The following is a 24022-nucleotide window of genomic DNA, read 5'->3' on the forward strand; positions in this document are numbered from 1 at the left end:
TTATTTTCATCATTGCAATAATCATAATTATCAGATGCACAGGATATGACTTGCTCTGTTCATAATCTTGCTTTCATACTATTTCAGTAGTTTGAGCGTATAAAATGTGTAGGCACGTGAGCTAGTATTATATACCTCATAAGTGAGATTCTTATCACTGATTGGTCAAAAGTGTATCATGTGACAAGGTGTAGTTCCAGACATCTTGCCTTAGGGTTTCAGGTAAAGTGATAGAAAGCCAAAACCCTCGTGATAGTAAGGCAAAACCCTCGTGATAGAATTCATAAACCCTCCGCGACATTTGCACACATAACAAGTACACGTAGACTTCGCGCGCAGTGTCCGCACCCCCTCCAAGGACGTTCACTGTAATACGCGCATCAACATTATGCATAATCATCACACTGATAGCTAATCTAGTTAGCGCACAGCAGTCATGTTTCAACATGGCATGGCGAGTGCTTCTCCGAGCTCCGTGATTTGAAGTGAATTGAATGCGCGGAGCCAGAGGATTTGAAGCAGTTACTAGTAGACAGTCTACTTGTCTTTAGGATTCATAGGATCCCGAAGCAGAGACAACATATCATGTTGGAAATATCGAATTAAAACACGAGCGACGGGAAGCTGGATAAAACATACTGTAATCTTCTGTCAAGACTTTATGCAGGAGCTCGCAGAAGGCCGCGTGAGTACTGGGTAGTCTACGAAATGCACGAAAGCCATGCAAGCGAGCGCTGTGGCCTGTAACTAGGGCTAGGTCTAGACTCGACTACTGTACCTCGTAAAGTATTTGACTAGCCCCAGATCTTGACATAGCTAGTTACTAGTTAGACCTAGTCTTGAATGATGAGGTATATAAAACAAATATTAACTGCTCTGTATTCGGATGGTGGTGGAAATTATCACTCCCTCAGTGCTTTTCATAGTGATAGAAGGGCCAGTATGAAAATCACCTTGGGAATGATAATTTCCACCATCATCCTCATGAGCAGTCAATATTTGTATACTATCATACAATATTCTGTGGTGTGCAATGAGAAAGATTGGCAACTCTATCAGAGTACGTGTAGAACTATAAAAAGGAAGGCTGTTGGCCCTGAAAAATGTTAATATTGGATTCCTCTGCTAATATTAACCACTGTACACTTACAAGTGTATTTTTACTTGTTTTTTGTTTTGTTTTTGTTTTTGCAGGTTGTGTGTAGAGCTCACATGATATCACTGTCGTTTGGTTTCAATTACAATAAAATGCACCATTTATAGCTCAGTCTCCAGCGAGTGGATCCAATTTGTAGTTTATCATCCCTACATGCGTTTTGCATCAGAAATTCAATTTATTGGGAATGCTAGCTGTTCACGCACCAGGCAACACGTCAGAAGTGGCAGACAGTTGGCGTTGTGATTTGCGAGTCTAGCGTGACGCGGAGAATAGCAAACAACAACAACTAAAAACACTAAGCCGTTCATCCATCCGAATTTCTTTTGTATTGATGGGAAGATGAGTGACAGATAACTGCAGTAGCACAGGATCTGCTCTGTTGTACTTGAAAGCATGATTTATTGCTCTTTATATTGTATTCGATCTGTGTAGTTCCACAAGCCAGGAATGTGTTAGACTACATAATGTGATAGGTTGTAGGCCCTACGTATAACATACACAATGTGATATGAAAAACGTACAATGTATAGCCCCCCCCCCCCCCCCCCGTCAATGTTAATTGTGCATACACCATGTATTTATCTTAATATACAAGTAGAGTTAATACTGTTTTGTACTCTCGACCATGCATACTACTGTGTCCAATATACAGTCGTACACGTATGATAATGATGTACCATGCATCGTAAAATATACATGGAAAGGCATAGTACAGGTGTGAATTATTTTTGCCCCCCCCCCCCCCAAACAAACAAACAAACAAACAAAATATGAGTCTGACAACAGAAACTAAAGATGTACATCTTGTATATTCAAAAGATATCAAACTGTTTTAACTGGTCATTGTCATTTATTTCATTACTGTATCATAGTATGTATTATTATCATTTTTACAGTTATTATTATTATTATAAGTAACAACAGCATTCAGAGCATCTGAATATCTACAGTTTGTATACTATAGTACACTTGTAATGACCTATTGTTTGTGTGACCCATTGGCACACAGGTAGTTATTCTTGCCTGGTCTCATGACATTTTTATGGAACCCATCAGTCAAATATGGTGGTAATTTATCAATTGTGCTGGCATGCATACACACCCTTATTACAGCGTACTGTTTAAAGCACCAGTTAATCTTGATGGTGCAGTATATACCTTTGAGAATGAGATGCATACACGGTGTAGGATATTTTCCTCCTGAAGTGCAGAGACTCCAACTCTCCCATTTTCGACGGGAGATCTCCCGCCGAAAACCCATTTTTGCAAAATCTCCCGTTCTCCCGCTTGAGATTTAATTTCTCCCGCCCTGGCTCTGTGTCTCCCGTTGGAAAGGATTTCTTACTTATTGCTATTGTATGTTGAAAAAAATAAGCCAGAGAGCATCTAGAACCCTAGGAACTTCGCACTTCGCACACATCAACTTGGAGTCTCCCGTTTGCTAGGGGTTTCAGGTGGGAGAATCTCCAGATTGAGTTGGAGTCTCTGGAAGTGCACAGTACAAAGTGTACCAACAATCATCATGAAAAGTTATTCTAAATGATAATGTAACTGCTTACCTCAATGCTTTGACCCAGTAGTGTATTTTGATCATAAACTAAATCTTTTTAAATACTCAAAAGATTCTACGGTACGCACTTTTACCATCAACACTGTCACTCTTGTCTTGCAACTGTAGTCACAGGTCATGAATTTCAAGGGTGTATGAATTGTGAGAATAGAAACAATTATCCTCCTGTTTGATGATACTATTCTCTTATGCTGCAGCCATCTTTGGAGTGGAACTACATACAAACAGTACTAGTGCAAGGTTAATGCATCATTTAAACCAGGCAAGATTAGCAGCCTATTACACATGACCTCCGAATTTAATAGAAAACTAACATCAATTGAATCAAACTTCCAAAGGCAAAAACCCGTCAGTCTAGCTTGTATCCTCCTTTGAATCATTGACCACAGCAGAAATGATAATATGGCTACAGTTTGTAATACATACAATGTACATGTATGTACACATGTATAGCATACACTATGTTAAAAGGGGGTGCTGTTCGTTATTCCAAAGGTTCGATATTCCAAAGGATCGTTATTCCGAAGGTTCGTTAATCTGAAACACACAAATTCCCTGTACCTAGAAGTTCATTAATCCGAAAATGAAAAAGGGTTTGTTACTCCGAACATTTGTGGCGTTATTCCGAAAATTCGTTATTCCGAAGATTTGTTCATCCGAAAATGAAATTCGGAAAAACGAACCTTCGGACTGAAGAGCCTTCGGAATAACAAACCTTCGGAATAACGAGCTGTAACCATTAAAAGATGTGTGTGTGTGTGTGTGGGGGGGGGGGGGGGGTACGGTTTGTGCGTTTACAAAATGTACATTGTTATCTATCTATAACATGTACTAAAAGCCACACTTTGTAACGATGATGATGGTGTGTGGCCATAATGTATTTGAGCTCAGCTTTAATAGATTTATTAGGAAGCTCCGGTTTCAAATTGATGAAACAGAATTCCCCAATAAGGACAGACGACGGTAACACTAAAAAGCAATTGAACCCACCCATTACGATATCATGTACCAGCTAGTACCATCTTTGCATAGGAATACACTTTCAACTGCATGACATGAGGTACTACAACTGTATGTACATGACTATGTATTTGTGAGCCAAAGTTTTACTGTAATTTCCCTCATTATAGTGTGTTTACAGCTGTGCAAATTCCCCAATGCAGTTGTGGGACATTTCCAGAGAGTATTGAAAATGCTTGCTCTCTTTTTTTGAACTCGGTTGCAAATGAAAGTCTAGTGTGGTGAAGGAAATGGCATTGAAAAAAAAGATCGTAGTTTTAGTAATAGATAAACTAAAACAAGTACATAGTTATAGTGGAAATTCCTTTCTTGAAATCTGTTGCAAGAATTACTGCACAGTTTCCCTTATTTAGTTTTGAACCAGGCAGGTTTGTGAAATTTAGCACATGCCTTTCAGGCACATTTGTGAAACAGAGACTTTGTTTTAAATGTGTTTGCAAGGTGAGATTGTACTGAAAGGTACTTCTTTGAGGCAAAATTGCAAAACAGAATTTTTGATGTACTACAATTGTATCTCTCTGTTAATAGCAAAACACCCCCCCCCCCCCCAAACAACAACTTTTATAGGACACTCTGGCACACTCGTTAAAGTAGTGCAGTCTTTTGTGTTGGCCCATTTTGTAGCTTTTGTTATGACTCTGCAATTGGCTTTGTCCACACAGTCAAGGATGCTTGAAGGTTTCCTCAATTAAAGCATTAAGTGGAAAAATGGATTGGGTTTGCCGAGTACAAAAAAGAATAATTCGTATTCATTTGTGGTCAGTTTTCTTCAGTTTGCGGTTGTTACAATAAAGAATGACAGTTTACAATTTTTTCTCCCATGCTCTTCATCAAAACCTAGTTAACAAGAGGTGGAAGAATTGAATCTACAAGTGCTACTATAATAAGAAAAGCTGCTGGAATACTGTCATTTAATACTCATGTATTTCAGAATTTTGTTGAATCTGCATACATTGCTTTCAGTCTGAACTATTTCTCCGTCTTTCTCTCTTCTTGTCCCCTCCTCTTCCACTTTTAAAGGTATAACATTTACAGTTCCTTCTCTTGTTCATTTTTCCTCCTCCTGTTCCTCCTCCTTCATCACAACCTTCTCCTCCTGCTGTGATTTTTTTCCCCTCCCGTTTAAGCTCTTCACCATCTTTCCCCTCCTATTGTTCTACTTTTATTGTCTGTATTTAACCCCCTTTTATCCCTAAGAGTTCATGTTTATTGTTTGATATGCATACAGAGAATGATAGCAATTTCACTCTTATTTTTCTTCTCTGTGCAGCTACAAGAGGAGGTCAGGGAGGTACAGGCAAGATTCTACAGAGATTCCCAGAGAAAGACTGGGATGATGTCCCTTTCCACCAGGGATTGGAGCTGGTGAGTAGCAGAAGGCCGTAACACCACTCTGGCAACCGTTACCCCTCCCCTGTCCCAGCCCAATCCCCAACCCCCTATCCTATTCCCTGGAACAAAAAATAAATAGATAAAAAATGATGAAATGAAAATAACCTCCCTACTTTGGAAACATTAAAAAACATTCCTCCTTCACTCCACCTCACCCTGAAAAAAAAATAGAAAAGAAGTGTGAAAAAAACAACAACAACAAACTGCTACTAACAGAAGAACAAGGGGAAGGGAGGGGCAACATTGGCGTTGGATGTTTTTGATACCATAAAAGTAAAATGTTCTAAACTATTGTTTTGCATATAGTATGTACAAAAAATGCAGAGTTCTATTTTTAAGGGAATTTTTTGTTGTTTTTTATTTTATTGTAGATCCCCAAATTGCAACCCAAGTGCAAGCACAGTATTCTAAAAATGAAATGAATGGCAGAGACAGGGTTAAAATCTGATGTACCACTGGAAATTCTTGTCATGTCATAGGCTGCGTTTATCATCTTTCCCCTGTTTAAACGGCTTTCAAAAGCCCTCTCCAAAGCCGTTTCCAAAGCCCTTTGGAAACGGCTTCCAAAATAGTTTCGTTTATCAACTCTTCGCGAACACGATAACTGGCCTGTCACTGCACAGCTGCATTGCACAATTCGACCCCGAGGAGAAGAGGTCATAAGGCATGCATGGTTCGTAACTGCAGTACAAAGCCGTTTCAAAACACCTCGCTTCAAAAGGCTTCTAGAAACAGGTTTCTGGAAACCTGTTTAGGAAACTTGTTTCGGAAAGCACAAATTTGTGGCTTTCGAAAAGGCTTTCCGAAAAGGCTTTCAAAACAGCTTTGCTTTTATCATCTTGTAAAAATTCCCTGAAAGCCGTTTGGAAAACCTGTTTCTGCCGAGAAAAAGAGTTGTTAAACGCACCCCAAATTGTGTGAAACATTTTTATATGACTGAACACCAGATACACAATTGTACATCAGACTGCAAAGGCAGAAATATTCATGGCATGAAATTTTCGCGTATTGGAGCCGATGGCCTTTTTCACGTCATGAAAATTTCGCGAAGTGCCACTGGCTTTCAATGCATACAATACAAACTCTTTCATGTGCATTTTGATTTCACAAATCTTTGCTCTCATGAAATTTGCAAAAATTTTCATGCTCCAAAAATTTTGCTATACAGTAGAATCATGTTGGTTGCTTCTGTAGAGTTTACAGCATCGATTTATACTGGGCCAACATACATTGTAACAGCTTGTACTGCATTTCCTGGTGATTATGTACCCTATTACAGTAGCTGCATACATAACAGATAATATCTCCCTAGCTTGATGTTCTTGGACTCAGTTCTTCTTTCGTACAAGTTTTCTTTCTTTCTTTTTTTTTTTTCTTGGCCCCATCTATCATCAAATCACTTTCATTTTCATTAATCTCCACGCCATCATGTCATACATGTACCATGATGCACATGTGGAGAATAGGTGGGGTGGGGTGGGGGGGGGGGGGGAGAATGGGGAGGCCAATCACATGATTGTATTGTGCTAACCTTCATGTGTACACACAAACTTTGCTGTACACCAAGTACAGTGTAGGTATTGAGGTGTTTCGTTTTGTTCGTTCATAAGTAAAAGTCCGGTGCCAACAAAATTCAGCCAAAGGCCGTTTTTCATTATGTCCATGCATGGATGAAAACATAAAGAAATACAATTCAATACAAAAAAGTAAAAAGTCTGTCACACCCACATCAATATACAGTGTAATGCATACACACGCCAAAGCTGTTTAGTCTCCCTTGTACTGCAGAGGTTCCCTGAAACTACACATACTTTTTATACTTCATTTCTTATTAAAATGTCCTGACAGGAATAATTTGTGCCTATTGATCAACATCAATCGATACTACAGGTACAATGGTCACGCAACACACAAATATCTGTTATTTTGGTTTCCGAAATTCTGTAAAACGTGCCCCTTAGAGTTTCATACATTATTTTAGTATCTTATGAATTTATTAATAGTGACACATAATTTTTATGTGTTTTTTTTTGCATTTGTTGTTTTCTTCAATGAAACTTCAACATGTGTTCCTTTTTATATTAGCAAATTGAAAAGTAAGCACTTGATCTTCTGCCTCATTCAGAAGGCAGGACAAATAACATTAATACCCATAGCATACAGGTACATGCATGGGATAACACAAGTCAAAGGAGAGTGTATACTTTCTATTGAATATAATTTAATTGAAACCTTGAAAAATTCTCTTACTTTTTGTATAAATGTCATTGCCTTTAATTACTGTGTCATGAAGTGCATCCGTCCTATCTGGCGATGATGACACATGGATTTGACCAAAATTATAAAATTCATACCTTTTGAACGGATTGTCTGATTTTCCTGAAACCTTGAGTGTGTTCTATAAATATTTCTACAGTCAGTGAATCCACAGTCGCCGTCCGGGGACGACAAAACCTTGTGTCTAAAAAATGTCAACATCATGTTAAAGGTGAGCGAAAAAAAAAAGAGCTCAGCACTGTGGCAGCCAAAGCACAATAACAAATGGGATTGCCTTTCCTTTGACATGCCATGGCCTTTCCTTTGACATGCCATGGTGGCTTCATTTTTGGGATGAGACAGGTATGATTTGGACGGGACATAACTTCCAATTTTGCAACTGATTACGATATATCTGATAGTTAATCCATATGAGTGATTTTCACCAAAATTTGAGATATGGGTACAAGGTTTTGTCACCTCAGTGACATAAAGATACAGTGCATTTCTTTGGTGAATTCCCCTTTAATTGTGATTTCTCTGTGGGACACCTTTGAGCATTCTTCTGGTTGTACATTGACATGCTGTTGGGGAAACTGGGAAGTTACATGTAACAGCAGGAAATGGTTTTACGACTTTTATTGTCTACAGAGCCATTGAGGGAACTCTCATATGTTGTACGTACACAGATGCAACTTCTGCGAGACACTTGCCACTATTGCACTATACAAAGACCAAAGTCATTTTAGTACATACTACAATGTATGTTCGTGGACAACAAACTATTAAAAACAAACTGGTACACCTCTGGTCCCTATGGCACAGGCTTTTGAGAATGTTAATGTGCAAGTGTAATCATCTTTAGCTTGAAAATTTTATTGTCATTTTTTTTTTTTCATTTATGACCCTCCACCACAAAACTAACAGAAATCACACCTTCACAAAAAACACATTGTACTTACGACATTATGCAAGGCTGACTTCCTAGTAAGTCTTAAAATATTTTCTGTGTCAGCTTCGGTGATTTGGAGTTTGGGGTTTTTTCTGCCAGTTTCCCCTTTTTATCCATTTTTAAAAATATTTCGAAGCATCTTGTGTACAATATCAAAAGTAGGTTTTTAAGCAGTGTTTGCAAAGGAGTTTTTTTAGACCCTTTTTTGTCTAAAGTTGGCATTTTGTGTTTGTGTATGAGGTACTTTGTATGTTATGATAAAATTTTGTGGTTATGAAAACCGTACCAAAATAGAGCTAAAGAATGTAGGAGCAGTGTGCAAATAAAGACACTTTTTCCAGATCAAAAGATATTTTTTTGAAGGTATAGGATAATCAGAATTTGAGTCCCACCTCCATAGAAACTTTTTTCTGTTCTAACCCCTCACATACAATAATTGCCTTCCCACACAATGTTTGCGTACAATGAGATTTGATGAATGTTGTGGGCGCATCACATGATTGTATTATGTACACGACGCATTGTAATGCACACAAAAGGAAAACTAAAATATTATTGAACAATACAATTTGTATGCCACACATTGTTGTATATGTGCAATGAATGCCATTGCTGCGAAGAGGCTAAGTGCTGTATGGAGTTCAATTGCACTTTGAAATTCCATTTTCTCAATACCACACAAAAAAGGCCTAGTATACATCAGGGTAGTGAATGGAAATTTTTTGTAGGCAGGTTGGGATATCTTCTTTGATCCTTGTGTTGCTTGCAAGTTGTCATATATATGGTGTACAGTGTAATTTTCCCTTTAGAACAAGATCACAAAACATCTGTTAGAAAAAAAAAAACAGGAAAGAAAGGCTTCGAGAGTATATATAATTTTAAGGCTATTTGAATGCCCTTAATGTGCCAAGATGTGCATAGTGATACCAAGGCAGTTTTGCTCTGCTTTGGAAACTAGTTGTTTTATCATATTACAGGTTTCAAATAGAATGTTTTAATGTGCACATGTATCAGTCGAATGAATTGAATAGGGGAGAGAAGCTTTAGATACAATGTACATTTGTACATCTAGATTATGATACATGTACATGGCATATATTTTGCATTGGTTTTACTTTCTTTACAAGTGTGAATAGTCATTTGACATTATTGTGAAATTGACATTGGCACAAAAGCACTGCCTGTTGTGATACAAATGCTATGTATTGGATGCCTCAAAGGTGGGGGGTGGGGGGTTAAAAACATTGCCAACATGTGAGTATTGCCCCGTCACAGTGTCTGTCGCCAAAATTCCTGATCGATACACTTGTAACACTGGCAGAATTGACTTGCAATGCCCGATCCGTGAAATATTATACGTGCAAAATATGAGGGGTACAGTACGTCAGAAGTGATCAAGGAGGGAATTATAGAATGAACAGAAAGACGGGTTTGGCTGCATGATATTGGAAGCCTGATGATGAAAATATTGGTGCACAATTGATCACACTGATCATGTTCTACCAATCATTTTGAGTGCAGGTTGTTTGATACTATCTATTGCACTTGACTTGCATTGACAGAATAAAAATTGTAAAATGAAGGGTGAAAGGGAGAACACAGGCAGACTGCAAGGTGCTGTTTGGTATCAAATTACAGTAAAAATGACATTCATTTAAAACTGACGGCAGATGCTGCTTTTAAACGTGCAGTTGATGGCTCAGCCTCGTGAAGTTCTCTTGCAGAGACCTGTCTAGTGACATTTGCATTTCACTATTTTGAATCATTTGATGATCACTTTTAATGGCAGTTTTGTCATACATTGTGTATCAAGCAGCTTCATTAAATTACTTGACAATAAGAGACACTGAGTTGTCCCTTTAAACAAGCCAAATCTCTTTCAAACAGTTAACACTTAACATAAACAGTGCATTTCCTGTTTCATAGAAAGAGAGATCCATTCAAATCTGGATGGTACTTGTAGGTTGTGGTTTTTATGTGAAGCTCTCAGGGGTTGGAATACAAACTGTTTTATAATATCAGAAAGCAATCATTATTTTAATAGCAGTATTGAAGCCACTTTGATGTACAAAAGTCTGAGGTCTACAGACTACTGGCAGACCGTATCTAAACAGAGTGCAGGTTGTTACGATGTTGCTGCCAAAACCCCGACATCTGTCGCTAAGTCTGCTGAGGCAGCGGCTGGTTCGATGGAGGGATCGTGCTTCCTGCCCTGTGCCCACTGATAACACCTACTCAAATGAGGCTCTGATACAGAAACTACATTGTACATGATGCTTTTAGTAGGTCTGAAGCTCAGATACTGTGCAGTGCACGTATAATCCACAGGGCATACAAGAAATACAGAGGTGCCAACTGTTCCATACTTTTTTGTACAATATTTTTTACGTTTTTTTTTTCCAAAAATACTGCAGGTTTCATGGGAAATAATATTTGGGTCCACCAAAAATATGGATTTTCAGACCATGTTTTACCGTGGCTGGTATTTCTCCTGAAGATATCATTGCATGAAACTGTGTGAAAGGGTTTAAAATCATTATACTCATCCCCTATCTATTATAACCCATAGATATTGATATGGCAGTTCCAGGTATGATTACTGCCAGCCAATTTCAGATTAATGTTGACAGCACTTAAGATTGCTAATACATAACAGTTCTACCTACATGTACTACCGAGGTAAACTATTGACTATTAAAGTAATACTGAAATCTTCCACTGGTGTTGATACTATACATACATTGTATATGTAATATAATGACTAAAACATGCACTGTTCGTGAAGTAATTTATCAGACACTACAGTTTAAAGTGCTAATAACATCTTGGCCATGCAAGTAAAATGTTTGCACTTTAGAATAACATGTGTGTCCATGTACTGTGTACACTTTGCAGCAGTGTTTTAGAAAGAGAAGACCTCTTGCAGCATATTATTATCAAATAATGTACTTGTTTGTTTGCTTTTTCATCAAAAATGTACAACCAACAAAGTCACAACGGATATTCTACAATATATACAATATACCAGCTATGTCGGATAGTGCTGCACTTTGAGAAATAGCGGGGTATACATGATGTTACAATGTTTAGAAAGTAACATTGAATTGAAATTATTTCTATTTCAAGATTTCAAGCATAATATAATCTCTGGTAATAAAATTTCCACAGTATTGACAAAAACATCTAGTGTATACAGATACAAAATCATGCATTCTCAAAACAAAGCAAAATGTTGTAAAAATGTTACATGTTATGAATGTTGGTATCAAAATTCTTTGAAAGCAGGGGTTTGTAAAAAAACAAAAACGAATTATATAGACCATTTAAATGGGGAAAAATACCTGAAAATAGATTCTGGCTGAATCAGTCACATCAAGATTTGTATGACGATCAATGAAATATATTATGCTCTGATGTGTCTATCATACTGTTTACAATTGAATTGTATTAGGTTATCTAAATAGGAGTTGATGGACAACCCAGTACCAATACCAGAGGTCATAAATCAGTAGAAGTTGATTAAAATCTGGGGGTCACTGAATGCATGGCTAGCTCCTGAATTGACTCACATGTCCAAGGTGACAGCAGTGCTTGTCACAGTATTGGGTTTCAGCTCTTGGAATGACCTGGCCCCTATGAAGTGGGAAGTTGTATATGATTAGTATTAAGAGAGGACATTCACAGCCTGTAATAGACCAGTGCATTGTGTATAGCAAAATCCTTCTTTCAAGCGTTAGGTGATGGAAAGATTTAAATACATGAAACATAAACCTCTCCTTTTTCTTAATGTTCCATCATACCTGTGCGCTTTATGTATATCCACCAATCACCATATTATTTACAATTTGACTGAACATTTATAAAAACTTTTCAACTTGAACCATAATGTCCATATGGGCACTGATATTCATTGTACTTTGCATTTTGTAGATTTCTTTTGCTTTAAGTGCTTAAAGAATGGGAAAATACATGTATCATGTTTCTTGCATCGTATCTTTTTTTCTTAATGATGGCAACTGCCTTATTATTTAATTGTGAATTTTCTAAATAATTTTTTGTTGGCAAGAAGAAGAAGAAATGGAGTATCAAGCGATTTCCATAAATGTGTACAGTAGTTAGTCTTTTGTCAAGGAGCTCTTTGTTGTGCATAATGCCATTATGTATGTTTAATGATATGAATTCCCAATTTCTATGGATGATACTGAACATCTGTTGTGCTCGGGATGACTCCGTTTGATTCGCGGTGGGTTAGCTCGGAGACCGGAGTTCGAGTCATCCCCATTGAGATGCTTTTGATGCAGTGCGGCTGCGTACTGTGCGTGTACGACCGACTGGGGCTATGGATGAATCGTAATGTTGCCTCGCCTTGAATGCAACGCATCATGGATGATGGATTTGGGATCCCTTCTCTTTCAGCGTCTCTCTCCCTTTCATTCGTGCATTCTCTCTCCCTCCTCTCTTCCTCTCTTTCTTGTTATATTTCTGTCTGTCTCTATTCTCTCTCTTGTAATATATCTCTGCCTGTCTCTCCGTCTTGTATTATATTCCTGTTTCTCTTCCTCTCTATTATCTCTTTTCTTTTCTCTCCCTCTTTTTATATCTCTGTTTCTTTCTATCTTGTTATATCTCTGCCTCTCTTTCTCTCCTTTTCTCGTTATATCTCTGTGTCTCCTTTTCTCTCTTGTATTATATCTCTTTCTCTCTTTTTAGTGTGTTATATCTCTCTGTCTCTCTTGTGATATATTTCTTTCTCTTGCAATATATCTCTTTCTCTCTCTTGTAGTCTATGTCTGTCTGTCTTCTCTTCCCTGTCTCTATGTTTGTATGTCTCTCATCATCTCTTTGTCTCTTCTTCTATTCCTACAAGTTGTATAGGAATAAGAAATATGGAGAAATATTCCTGTATTTTACCTATAAAACTTGTTTGGTTTTATTAAATATTCTAATAATTTGTATAATATTCTTATTATTGATTTGATATTATTGTGAATTTCACACTCTCCTCTTTGTCTCCCTGTTGCTTTTTCCCCTCCATTCTCTTGTGTTTCTACAATATATCTCCCTTGCACTTTCCCTAAAGTTTCCTTGCCTTCTTTCCTCCATCTCTTTCTCCTCCTTTATGTCTTCTTCCCTCTCTCTTTCTGTTTTTCTCTCTTTCCATCTCTTTTACTCTCTCTGCGGTATCTGCCTTTCTTGTCTCTCTATTATGTTCTCTCATCTTTTTCTGAGCTCTTACCCTTTCTCCCTCTCCCCCACCCCACCTCCTCTGTCAGTCAGTATGTCTTCCTACCTATGTCTGCCTTCCCGTCTCTAAAATCTCCCGCAATCTTTCCATCTCAAATTCTCTCACTCTCTTCCTCTTCCCCCTCTCTCTTTCTCACTCTCATTGTTTTATACCATTACTTCTCTCTCATCATCTTCCTGCATCCTCCCGTCTCCCACGGTAACAAGCTCCCATATGATCCTGTCCTCTTTGAGTACACTGTACAAGTAGTCTGCACTCCTGAAGCTCCAAGCAGTTTTCTTTCAACTGCTAGCCTCAATGATACCAGCTTTGAGGTTTTACATTAATTAGCTTTCATCCTTGTGGCCATGATCTTGGTGCTCTGCTGAATCTTCAGCAGCGCATCAAGGTTTTGAGTCGGTAAAATCAGGTACATGTAGATTTGTTTGCTTATATTGTCAGCAAGGTTTTGACAACTATGTGCAAAAGTGTGGTACAATATGTATGTCGTTACACAAGATTGCGTCAATGCAAGTGGTAAATCTCAGTAGAATAACAAGCGCATGAATTACCAGATGCTTCACGTGTGTAGTTGACGTTGACAAATATGTCTTTACATTTGCTCGGTTGGTTTGCCAGCTTGCTGGAAAGATGTTGATAACAAAAGAAATTTGCAAGGGGTCTGATGTTTGGAACTAATAGTCCTCCGGTGTCTCAAGCTGGACATGACTCAGCAGATAGGGAACCAATTACACCCACCCCAATCCTCTCTCCTCCTTAAAGGTGCTGCTGTCATTTGAGAGCAAATAAGAAAGATACAGTGTAGATGCATCTTCATTAGGTCGGGATGGGTGTGGAGCGGCCCCGCAACGCTCCGGGAGCGAGGAAATATTAAGCCTGAAGTCGGCAATTGAGTTCCAAATAGACCGAGCCACGTATATTGGCTAGAGCGCCTTTGAGATGACTGTTAGGTGTTATGTAAGCACACAGGCTTATATTGCACTTGTAATGAAGGTATACCATGTACCAGATGTTGTAGGCTACTGTGTTGCAAGGTGTGAATTTGCAAAGGACCCCAATATCTGGGGGGGGGGGGGGGTATGTAAATTAGCTTACTAAACTGACATAGAATTTGTTAGTGTGCTATGTACACTGTAGGGTAGGAGTTCATGTAAAATTTTTATGGTAATTAAAGTGTGTGAGATGAATATTCATTGTAAGTGACATGCAAGTCTAAGTGGAATCAGATGAGTGGTATATTTCATCACTTCACAACCCTCTTGTAGACAACTGTTTCACATTTTGACAAGACATGCAATTTTAAACTCAAAAGATACTGTGGCAGCATCAAGCTGTATGCATTGTCGTCGTCTTTCTGTTTTACTTTCTGCAATCAACCCTAGAATTGGAATAAATTTGCAGCCTGAAAAAAAAAACCCAAAAATATAGAAATTCTAGTGAACAAGTTGGAATGAATTGCACCTGCAATAAGGATGGAAATTTTGTTAAAATAACTGTATTTAGGGTGCCATAAAGATTACCAAAGATTTGCTTTGATATAATCAGGGAGAAACACAAAAAATGCAGTGAAAATATTTTGAATATGCAAACACTTTCCTTTCATTATCGTGCTATGCAGGCCTATTCCGCAGGCCTTGTTCATGGCTACTGTGTAACACTTTTTAATATTGAAACTTGCATCATCTCAAATGGAATGCTATTCCTTCATTTTATCAACCGTGATAAAGTAATCTCCAAATGTGAAGTCCTATGTTTAAACCAGTATAAAACTGCGTCCCACCAAGTAGTCAAGTACATGTACAATTGTATACACTGTACACTGCCAGACTGTACACTGCCCGGCCATCACAGTGAATTTTTCTTTCACAAGGGTGAGCAGGCACTAAGAGTCTGTGCACACAGAGAACATTGCTTTGCAATGATACAATTTTATGAAAGGACACCCACTTGGAATAAAGAGGTCTACTGTAAAAGTGGATATTTTCTCGCGAGTAATTTGTAGCACTTGGTCTGGTAAGATGAATTTTGCATGTTTTTAATTCTGTGGAATCAGGACTTTAACTACTGAAACAGTAGCTACTGGCATGCAGAAATATTTGCATGCTTTTATTTTCGCGCGAGCTTGTGGTTGCGCGAAATACGTGAAAATTTCCACACAGTGAAAATTTCCACGTTTACAGTATTCTGCCTTTAAACCCACTTGCTGGTTGGACAGACAGGAGACCGCCCGGCGCTCTTCTACCGGGATGATATTGATGAGAGTGTCCCATGAATAGTAAATGATGTTAAGGAATCCTCTCCTCGTTAGGACGAGGCAGGGATCTCCCGGGGAATGTAAAAGATTGAATAGCGGGTCATGGAATGTGATGAACACTGTTGCTGCACATTATGTCTGTATGGCAGGGAAGTCAGTGTCTGTCATCGGGATGGGGTTAGACTACACGGAGGTGTAGGTATTTGATGAAAATGAACGTACCATATTACATATTGAAAATTTCTGTCTACATAATTTATGCTATCTGTCAAGTCAAGCATTGCAATGGGAATGAATTGTAATACAAGGGATAGTTTCACAACCATCGAAACAGCAAACATACTCAAATGAAGAAGATTGCAACACCCAGTTTTGATACCTGTATGATGATGGACACAAGATTTATATTCATAACGATGAGATGACAGATGAACATTCTTGAGCATGCATGGGTATGCTTTCATTTTCTTCGACATGAGATAGTTTGCTTGAACCAGAAGCAGTTTGATCTAGGAATGACCAAATTATATCACTCTCTAAAGAGATATAATATCTCTATGAATTTTGTATTAAAGGAATGGTAAGATTTTGTATGACACATAAAAGGAGTGTTATACAGTATACCCATTCACATCAAGAATAAAGCCTACCCGATCTTACACTCTTTCTTTTTTTGGCAATACCATTTTAATCAGAGATATGGGATTCAATAGAAATTGTGAAGAGTAATTATGAATCTATACAGGCTAAATTATTATAACTTTACCAGAACTTTATCAGTGGTACATTGCATAATTCTTACATGAACAACAAGTTTGTATATCATGCGTGTGATCCAGAAAATGATAGTATACCTGTGCCCTGGTACATGCATATTGATGAAAAGCATTTAGAATGATTAAAATCAGATCCACAATTTTTTTTTGCATCCCTCATATCCACTGTAAAATTAATTTATTAAAGACATTCACAAAATGTGGTGGTCGACATGATGATTTACATTGTAGACTCACCTAGTTTTCCTATCATACAGATTGTATCTTCAAAGTGCTTGCATTTGTTTACAATGTATATCTTACAACCCTTGCATTGTACTGTTTTTGTTGTTGTTGTTGTTTCACCTCTTACCCTACCCTCCCAACTTAACAAGATCTATAGAAAACACTGAGCATATTTCAGAGTAGGTGGGATTTGGTCCAAGTCATCTCCAAGCTCTGATCATTCTGAGCCGAGGGGATTTGAGTCCTCGTCGTGTCTCTTGCACCCAAATTAGATTCCGGGTTTGGCATTGATGGGCGGAACATCTGGACGACTTGGCCAAAAATGCATTTATGTGAGCGGTGCGGCGCGACTTGGCTTCTACTAGTAGCCGAGCTTTCTTATTATTGATCCTCGGCAGCTTGTGCCCCATGTTTTACGTCAGACCCCGTTACACACGCCACCCAGCCTTGGACCTAGGCTCATCACATGAGTCATTTTCTGTTTATTACGTTCTTACGCGAGGAAAGACTTCCCGCTGTTTTGTATGTTCTCTTCCCTTTCGCCAATGTGAAATGTTGAGTGAATCATGAATGGAAATACCTCGTAGGGCAATGCGACCGTGAATGTCAAACACCGTGAGCGTTTGGTATAAATATTACCTGGTTGTGCTCACTATTGTTGAGGAGTCTGGATGGTAGACTAAAGAGTCTTGGATGGTAGACTAAAGAGTCTGCTTATTGGGACATCAATGTAAAGACTGAAATGCATCTCATGTGGCTCTTATCAGCTTAAGATATGAACATATTGGATGAGGGCCCTGCTCCATTCAACATGAAAATCATCCACCGGGGACTATGGGACTATGTAAACCCATTTGTGAAAAGGGCTTTGATGATTTTGAATGCCCCAGTAGTTGTGTTTTGTGTAGCCTTAAATCAAAACATTATTAATTCTTGTTTGATCACTGTATCTGTACACGTGTACATGCCAGTCATTAGGTTTGAAGTGTGCCCTACTATACAGGAATGTTGATGACCCCACTGAATGGCATTATGTTTAACCTGTAGGGATAAGTGCACATACAACTGACATACCGTGGACATAGTGGTCATTACAACGGCCATGTCTGCTACTAATGCTACAACTGCCACACATAACCGTTGTACATGTAATTACACAATTAGGCGAGTATGGAGGTTTCAGGCGAATGGAGTAGGCTTGTTTTGTGTACAATGTAGGATTGAAATACTTCGTTCCTATTGATCTATACATGTACTGTATGTTCATATAGAAATTTAAAAATTTATACAGCACATGTTAGCCTTGTATGTATCTCATCAAGCATTGAGGAGGGCTTGCAATGATGTATGGTATGGCTCTTATCGTTTGCCAAGAATAGGTCTGAAGAAATATTTGGTATTATTTGGTATATTTTCTTTTGCAGTAGATAATGAAAATCAAGACTAAATCAAGAGCCACTCAACACTTAGATTATGCCACCATTGCCAATTTGCCACACTCTCTAAAATTTTACCATACAAAAGTTATTGTGGGTGTCTGAGCTTTTACCCCCAGATTTTCACTGATCTACTTCCCCAATTTTTCTATGTTTTGTCTATATGAAATTTCCCTTTAATTCACTACAGACACATCAGTCATAACAGATATGATTTCATATGGACTCGTAGTATTAATCATATTCTTGTCTCCAATTTTTTTCATTTTTGTGCCACCAGTTCTGCCAGCCAGCCGGGTGGAATCTCTCCTCCAAGTCCCAGCCGCCCACCTTCCACGTCTCCGTGCTGACGGACATCGAGGCGCGGCGGCACTACTGCGCGGTCCTCACCTTCAGCGAGCCCGTCAAGATGAACCCGTCGCGGCCCGACGACCTCGAGAGCGATGAGGTCGAGGGGTCGCTCGTCCGCCACACGCTCATGTTTGCGCCCAAATGTCTGTCGCTCATCTCCAGGCTGGAGTACTTTGAGACGCTAAGGGTGAGGATGATTCTTGACGCCTCTGCTCCTAATATTATCCTGGAGGGGTTACAATTTTTGCAGTTGGGTGTCTGTGCGGTGACCCCAAATGTCAATCCTACCCCCTTTTTCCCTATTAACTTGCAACTATCTAGGATGATTTCAAAGTTACAATTCCAGAAATTCAGAAATCCATACATGTTTGTTATCTGCAGTATATGTGAAGAGTTTCATCGCAAAATGGGTTTAAGTTCCATTTTCAATCATTTTGAATTAAGCCCCTCATCAGAAAGCGCAAAATAAAACCTTTCCAGTGATACCTCACTTATAACTTAATAATGAATATTCATGAAGTTATGAATAAAGATACCCATATTTTCTCATCATTTTCTGTGTTTTTCAGCAGCTTTAATCACAAATATCTCAACAGGATTGGAGTTAGCTCATTTTGGAATATATAAGTCTTCATATGTTTCCTGTTTGAGACACGGGACTAGTAATCTTTAATCGTCAGCTCTTTTGTGCTCTACCTTGACTTACATGAAATCACTGCTACTGGAGCTGTATTCTGATGCAATCAATTACTGTTCTTTTATATGGCACTTGACATATTGAGTTGTGATGCCTCATATTCTAGAAAATTGAGCTTTTTTTGTTCTTGTTTTGTTTTGTTTGTTTGCTTTCTCGTTGTCTAGCTCTGTCACTGAATTATATCTTCCTGGCAAGCCAAGTATTGAACAAATGTGCACTCAGCTTCAACACTCTTCATTTAGTAGCGGGACTTGCCTTCACACTTATTGGAAGACATTTTGATAGTGAGAGTTGCAATGAGAGGAATTCTTTGCCTTACTCTGCTCAGTGTGTAGATCCGTTTAAACTCTGGACAAACCTCAACGATGTGAAAGTGTGACAAGTTATTTATTTCACTGCGATCTTCAGTAGAAAGATGTGCTTTTTGTTTCAGTATGTCTCTCTCTCTCTCTCTCTCTCTCTCTCTCTGTCTTTATTTCACTGCTTTGGGGGTATTCTGTGAGGAAAGTACAGCAGTTGAATCAAGGAAGTATGTAGTGTTAACAAATAGATGAAACATCATGAATAACTTTAGTTTCTACTGAGAGAATAAAAAAAAGACCCACAAAAACAGATGAGTGTTTTGATGCCCATTGTGAGAGGAAGAGAGAAAAAGAGTAAATGAACACTTTCACTTTCAAAGGACATTTATTAGCCAGTTAAAATTTAGTCTGAGAAGAAGTAGTTTCAGGTAACAAGCAAAACAGGGAGAAAAGTTGATCAAAATTGGATAGAAATTAGAGAAGCTATAAAATTGTGAAGTCTAATCAATTTTCACAAAACAGCTCTCTCATTGGCATACTTAAATATCAACTGTTCAGTAACTTTTTTTTTGTTGCGAAAATTATTAAACTTATCATCAATGTTTAGTGACTTCTTTATCTTTGTTCCAATTGTTGTGTTTACAAACTTTTTGTCTGTCTTTTGAAATCAAGATATTTGTGGTCCAGAATTATTCAATATTTGTTGCCTTTTCTCTCTGTTCCCCGACCACACTAACAACAGAATTGCCTGGGGCTGCTGTACACGGTCTACGTCGACTCCCTGGAGGTTGAGATGGAGACGTTGGTGGGAAACATCCTGGGCCACGTTCAGGTCCCGCCTCCTGGTGGGCCACAGGTATGAAGCACCCTTTCTTTCTAAACTATTTACCAAAAGAAAGTTTCCGTGAATTGATGTGAACGTTTCACCTTAAATGTTTAAAAGAAATGCCATATACACCGCCGGTGGAACGTTTTCAAAAGGGGGGGGGGGGGCCCACTTCTGGGTTTCATGAGCTAACAAGCAAAAAAAGAAAAAGGCCTTCAGCTCAACTTCTGGTGCCACTTCCGGGTTTCTTCAGCTACCAAGCAAAAAAAAAAAAAGAAGGTCATCAGCTCATCTTTCTCTCAATCCACTTCCAGGTTTCATGAGCTAACAAGCAAAAAAAAAAAAAAAGGCCTTCAGCGCAACTTCTGACGCCACTTCCGTGTTTCTTCAGCTAACCAGCAAAAAAAAAAAAAAAAAAAAGGTCTTCAGCGCAAAAAAACAAAGCCTTATCACGCTCATACAACGTACTTAAGGTTTCTATTTATTTCTTTCGAGTGCCACTTACGCACTTTCCGGGTTAAAAAAGTGGGGGGGGGGGGGGCAAAGTGGTAACACCTTATGTATTCCTTTGTATGGTGCAAAAAAAGTATATTATGCTGTTGTCAAATATTGTCATCATCATCAATATCATCATGATTATTACAAATGTATGTTTCTCTCTCTCATATCTCCACCCCTGTTCTTCCCTCTAAACTCCAAACACTCAGGTGCGTTTCTCCATCGGTGCGGGAGACCGTCAGGCCCTCCAACCTCCCCTCAGCGACTCCTTACCAGTCACAAGGTCCTCTGTGGCCCTCCTCGTCCAGCAGCTTGGTGAGTTTCAGGAGAATTATCACTATACAGTATAATGTTCACCAAAAAAATTACAACGGATTTCCGCATTGATAAATTTTAATGTGATTAAACTTTATGAATGCTATTGCAGGGTCTAAAAGTATAACATCTTACGTATATTTTGAAGAAAACCCCTTCAATTTGGTTAATTGGTCACAAAGAAATGTTGATCGTTGTGAAACCTGTCTTGGGTCTGTTTCTCCCAAGTTTAGCGCTTGGATGCTCCTGGAACTGCACATTAATGTGTGAACACAATAGACAGAACTTGGACGGAAGGGATTCCCGACATGCTCTACAAAGATCCTCATTTCTCTTTGACAACTGAAGCAAGTCGAATGTGGTTTTCTGTAAGATTTGGGCAACGAGTTATAATTTCATAACCTGAAATTGTATTTCGATTGATTCACTTTTTTTGAAGTTATCGTTGCAGAGGGCACCGTTGTAAATTATTTTGGGGACATATGGTAAGTGTATTAAGTTTTCCACTGGTATGCGTATTTATGTATAACTGGAAAAATGGCTGTTACAAACAGCTGTCAAAAAAAAAAAGTCTGGAAAAAAGGGCTGTAAGAAAAAGCTGTAAAAAAAGAAGAGAAAAAAGCATGTAATTTTGTAGAGCTTTTCTGTACATTAGCTTTTTTGTTTTTCAGTTTTATTCCCCATCCATTTAAAAGGAAATCATTCAAAAGTATACTCACACCCTTGTTGCATCTTAGCAGTGATTGGGTAGTATGTATTAAAGGGAAAAAGCGTGTTCTTTGAACTTATGGACTGTCTATCAGGCGGGGGATTTCTTTTCTATTCATACATATTTCTCATCCGTGTGTTAAAGGGATGGTATGGTTTTGGTTGAGATGGGGATTCAGGTTTTAACTTTTTTTTGCAAGATGAAATATTAAAGAGCATACAGTTCTAATAGGAATTCAATGTTTATTTGATGAAAATTGGTTTTGAAATAGCTGAAATATCAAAAAACAAAGTAAACAAAATGGTCCTTATAAAAGGTGGTTCCTACCCTTTATTACGACCTCTGTGACCTTAGGCACCACAGAAAAACCTGATAGAGAGATATCTTCGTCGCGACGATGTCGCATTGTGCATGTTTGATGATTTGCATATGAACAGGCGTCACGTGCATATGAATAAGCAACCGTGCATATGAATACACGTACTTTCTATTCATACCTTTGTTTAATCGTCCCGACGATAAGCGACGATAGAGAAAGGATTCCCTTTCACTAATCGTCGCTCTTCGTCCCGACTTACTAGCTATTTTCAAAGTTCGGCTTCTATTGTGCCTTGCGTTTCTTTTGTTAAAAACGTCGCATATCGTTCCCGACGAATCATTGTTCAACCGTCGGGAGACGTTCTGACTACATGGCTTCGTTTCGATGCCGTTCGTGTTCAAGTTTATGTTTTGTTCAGCTTTACTTGTCACAGCATAAAGCCTGTTATCCGTGTGATCTAAAACGTCGCATATCGTCCCGACGAATTACCATTACTGTACCACCGAAATTCCGTCTCTGTTCCATCGTCGAGCAACGTCCAAAACGCGTGGCTACAGCTAATCCGCTGGGTGATATGATTCGCAATGCCGAGTACGATAATGAATGGGAAGTTTTGTGTTTTCACGAGAAAAAAAAGTATTCTCGCTGCTATAGATAATTGTGAATAACAGGCTGACTTTCTGTCTTTTGTGCAAATGGTAATTACGGCGATGTGAAAGGAGACTTGACCGCAGTCGATAGACATTGAATTTGTATTATCTTGTCTTTACGCGTAGGAAACACGGCGGAGAGATTTTGTCCGGTTTACAAACGAAAACTTGACCATCGTTGCAAAACTTATTTGATGGTCGCCGTTCGTTGTCAAACTCCGACAACTTCTGTCATATTTTTTTTTGCTGTAGAATACATTGATTTTTTTTTCTAATTTCACACAACATTGATTCAAATATTTGTATTTTAACAACGTGTTTACCTATTTATTCTGTTGCGGCATTTACTTCAACTGGTCGTCGGCCTTCGCGTGGTTGTAATCATTGTTAACATTTATGTCATCTTGTAAAATTTTAGAGCGGGCGGAGAGATTCTGTTCAGCGTTCAAACGGGAATTCGACTGCAGAACTTGTTTAAGCTGTCAATCCCTGCTGACTGTTCTCATTGTTTGTTATGCTAAAAAAAGGGATATTGATTTCATGTTGTCAACATACCAAAAATGTCAGCTGCATTCGCCTTTTAACCTTACTGTAAAGGCGGATTTTTTTTTTCACCCACTTTGCGCAACCAGAAACTAGCGCAAAAAGAAAATTATGCGAATGTTTTCACCTGCCATTATGTTTCAGGAGATGATGTCTTGGTTTCGGTAAAATACGAAATTCTCTTTCACGGCCAAGTGCGAAGAATTGGTCACTAAGATGGTTGATGGTAGCTACGACGACTTGTAAAGGAAACTTGACTGTTATCGAATTAATTGTTAAGCTTCAGGTGGAGAGATTTTGTCCGACTTCCAAACGGGAACTAGACTAACATTCTTATACTTATTTCAGCTGGTTGTCTTTCTTTGTTAAACTCCGTTGACTTCTGTCATTTTTGTAGCTGCATAGAATACATTGATTTCTGTGTTCTTTGACACATTGAATCAAATCTGTGTATTTTAATACCAGGTTTACCTTTTTACTTTGTTGCGGCATTTACTTCAACTGGTCGTCGGCCTTCGTCATGGTTG

The 24022-nt window shown here is 38.5% G+C and overlaps 1 protein-coding gene across 1 annotated transcript in view; it reads left to right on the plus strand.

The window, feature by feature from the left end:
• Positions 1 to 21507, plus strand: part of LOC139724482 (myotubularin-related protein 13-like) — a 55367-nt gene extending 33860 nt beyond the window's left edge. The window contains exons 2-6 of the mRNA XM_071635615.1: positions 5020 to 5114; positions 18566 to 18823; positions 20378 to 20491; positions 21169 to 21274; positions 21503 to 21507. Of these exons, the coding sequence (XP_071491716.1) occupies positions 5020 to 5114; positions 18566 to 18823; positions 20378 to 20491; positions 21169 to 21274; positions 21503 to 21507 (578 nt within the window). The remainder of the gene's footprint in view (positions 1 to 5019; positions 5115 to 18565; positions 18824 to 20377; positions 20492 to 21168; positions 21275 to 21502) is intronic.
• Positions 21508 to 24022: the final 2515 nt, after the last annotated feature.

Source organism: Diadema antillarum, unplaced genomic scaffold (genome assembly GCF_040938485.1).
Source record: "Diadema antillarum isolate AM-2024a unplaced genomic scaffold, OU_Dant_1.0 scf00000216, whole genome shotgun sequence".
In the NCBI taxonomy this organism is placed as follows: domain Eukaryota; kingdom Metazoa; phylum Echinodermata; class Echinoidea; order Diadematoida; family Diadematidae; genus Diadema; species Diadema antillarum.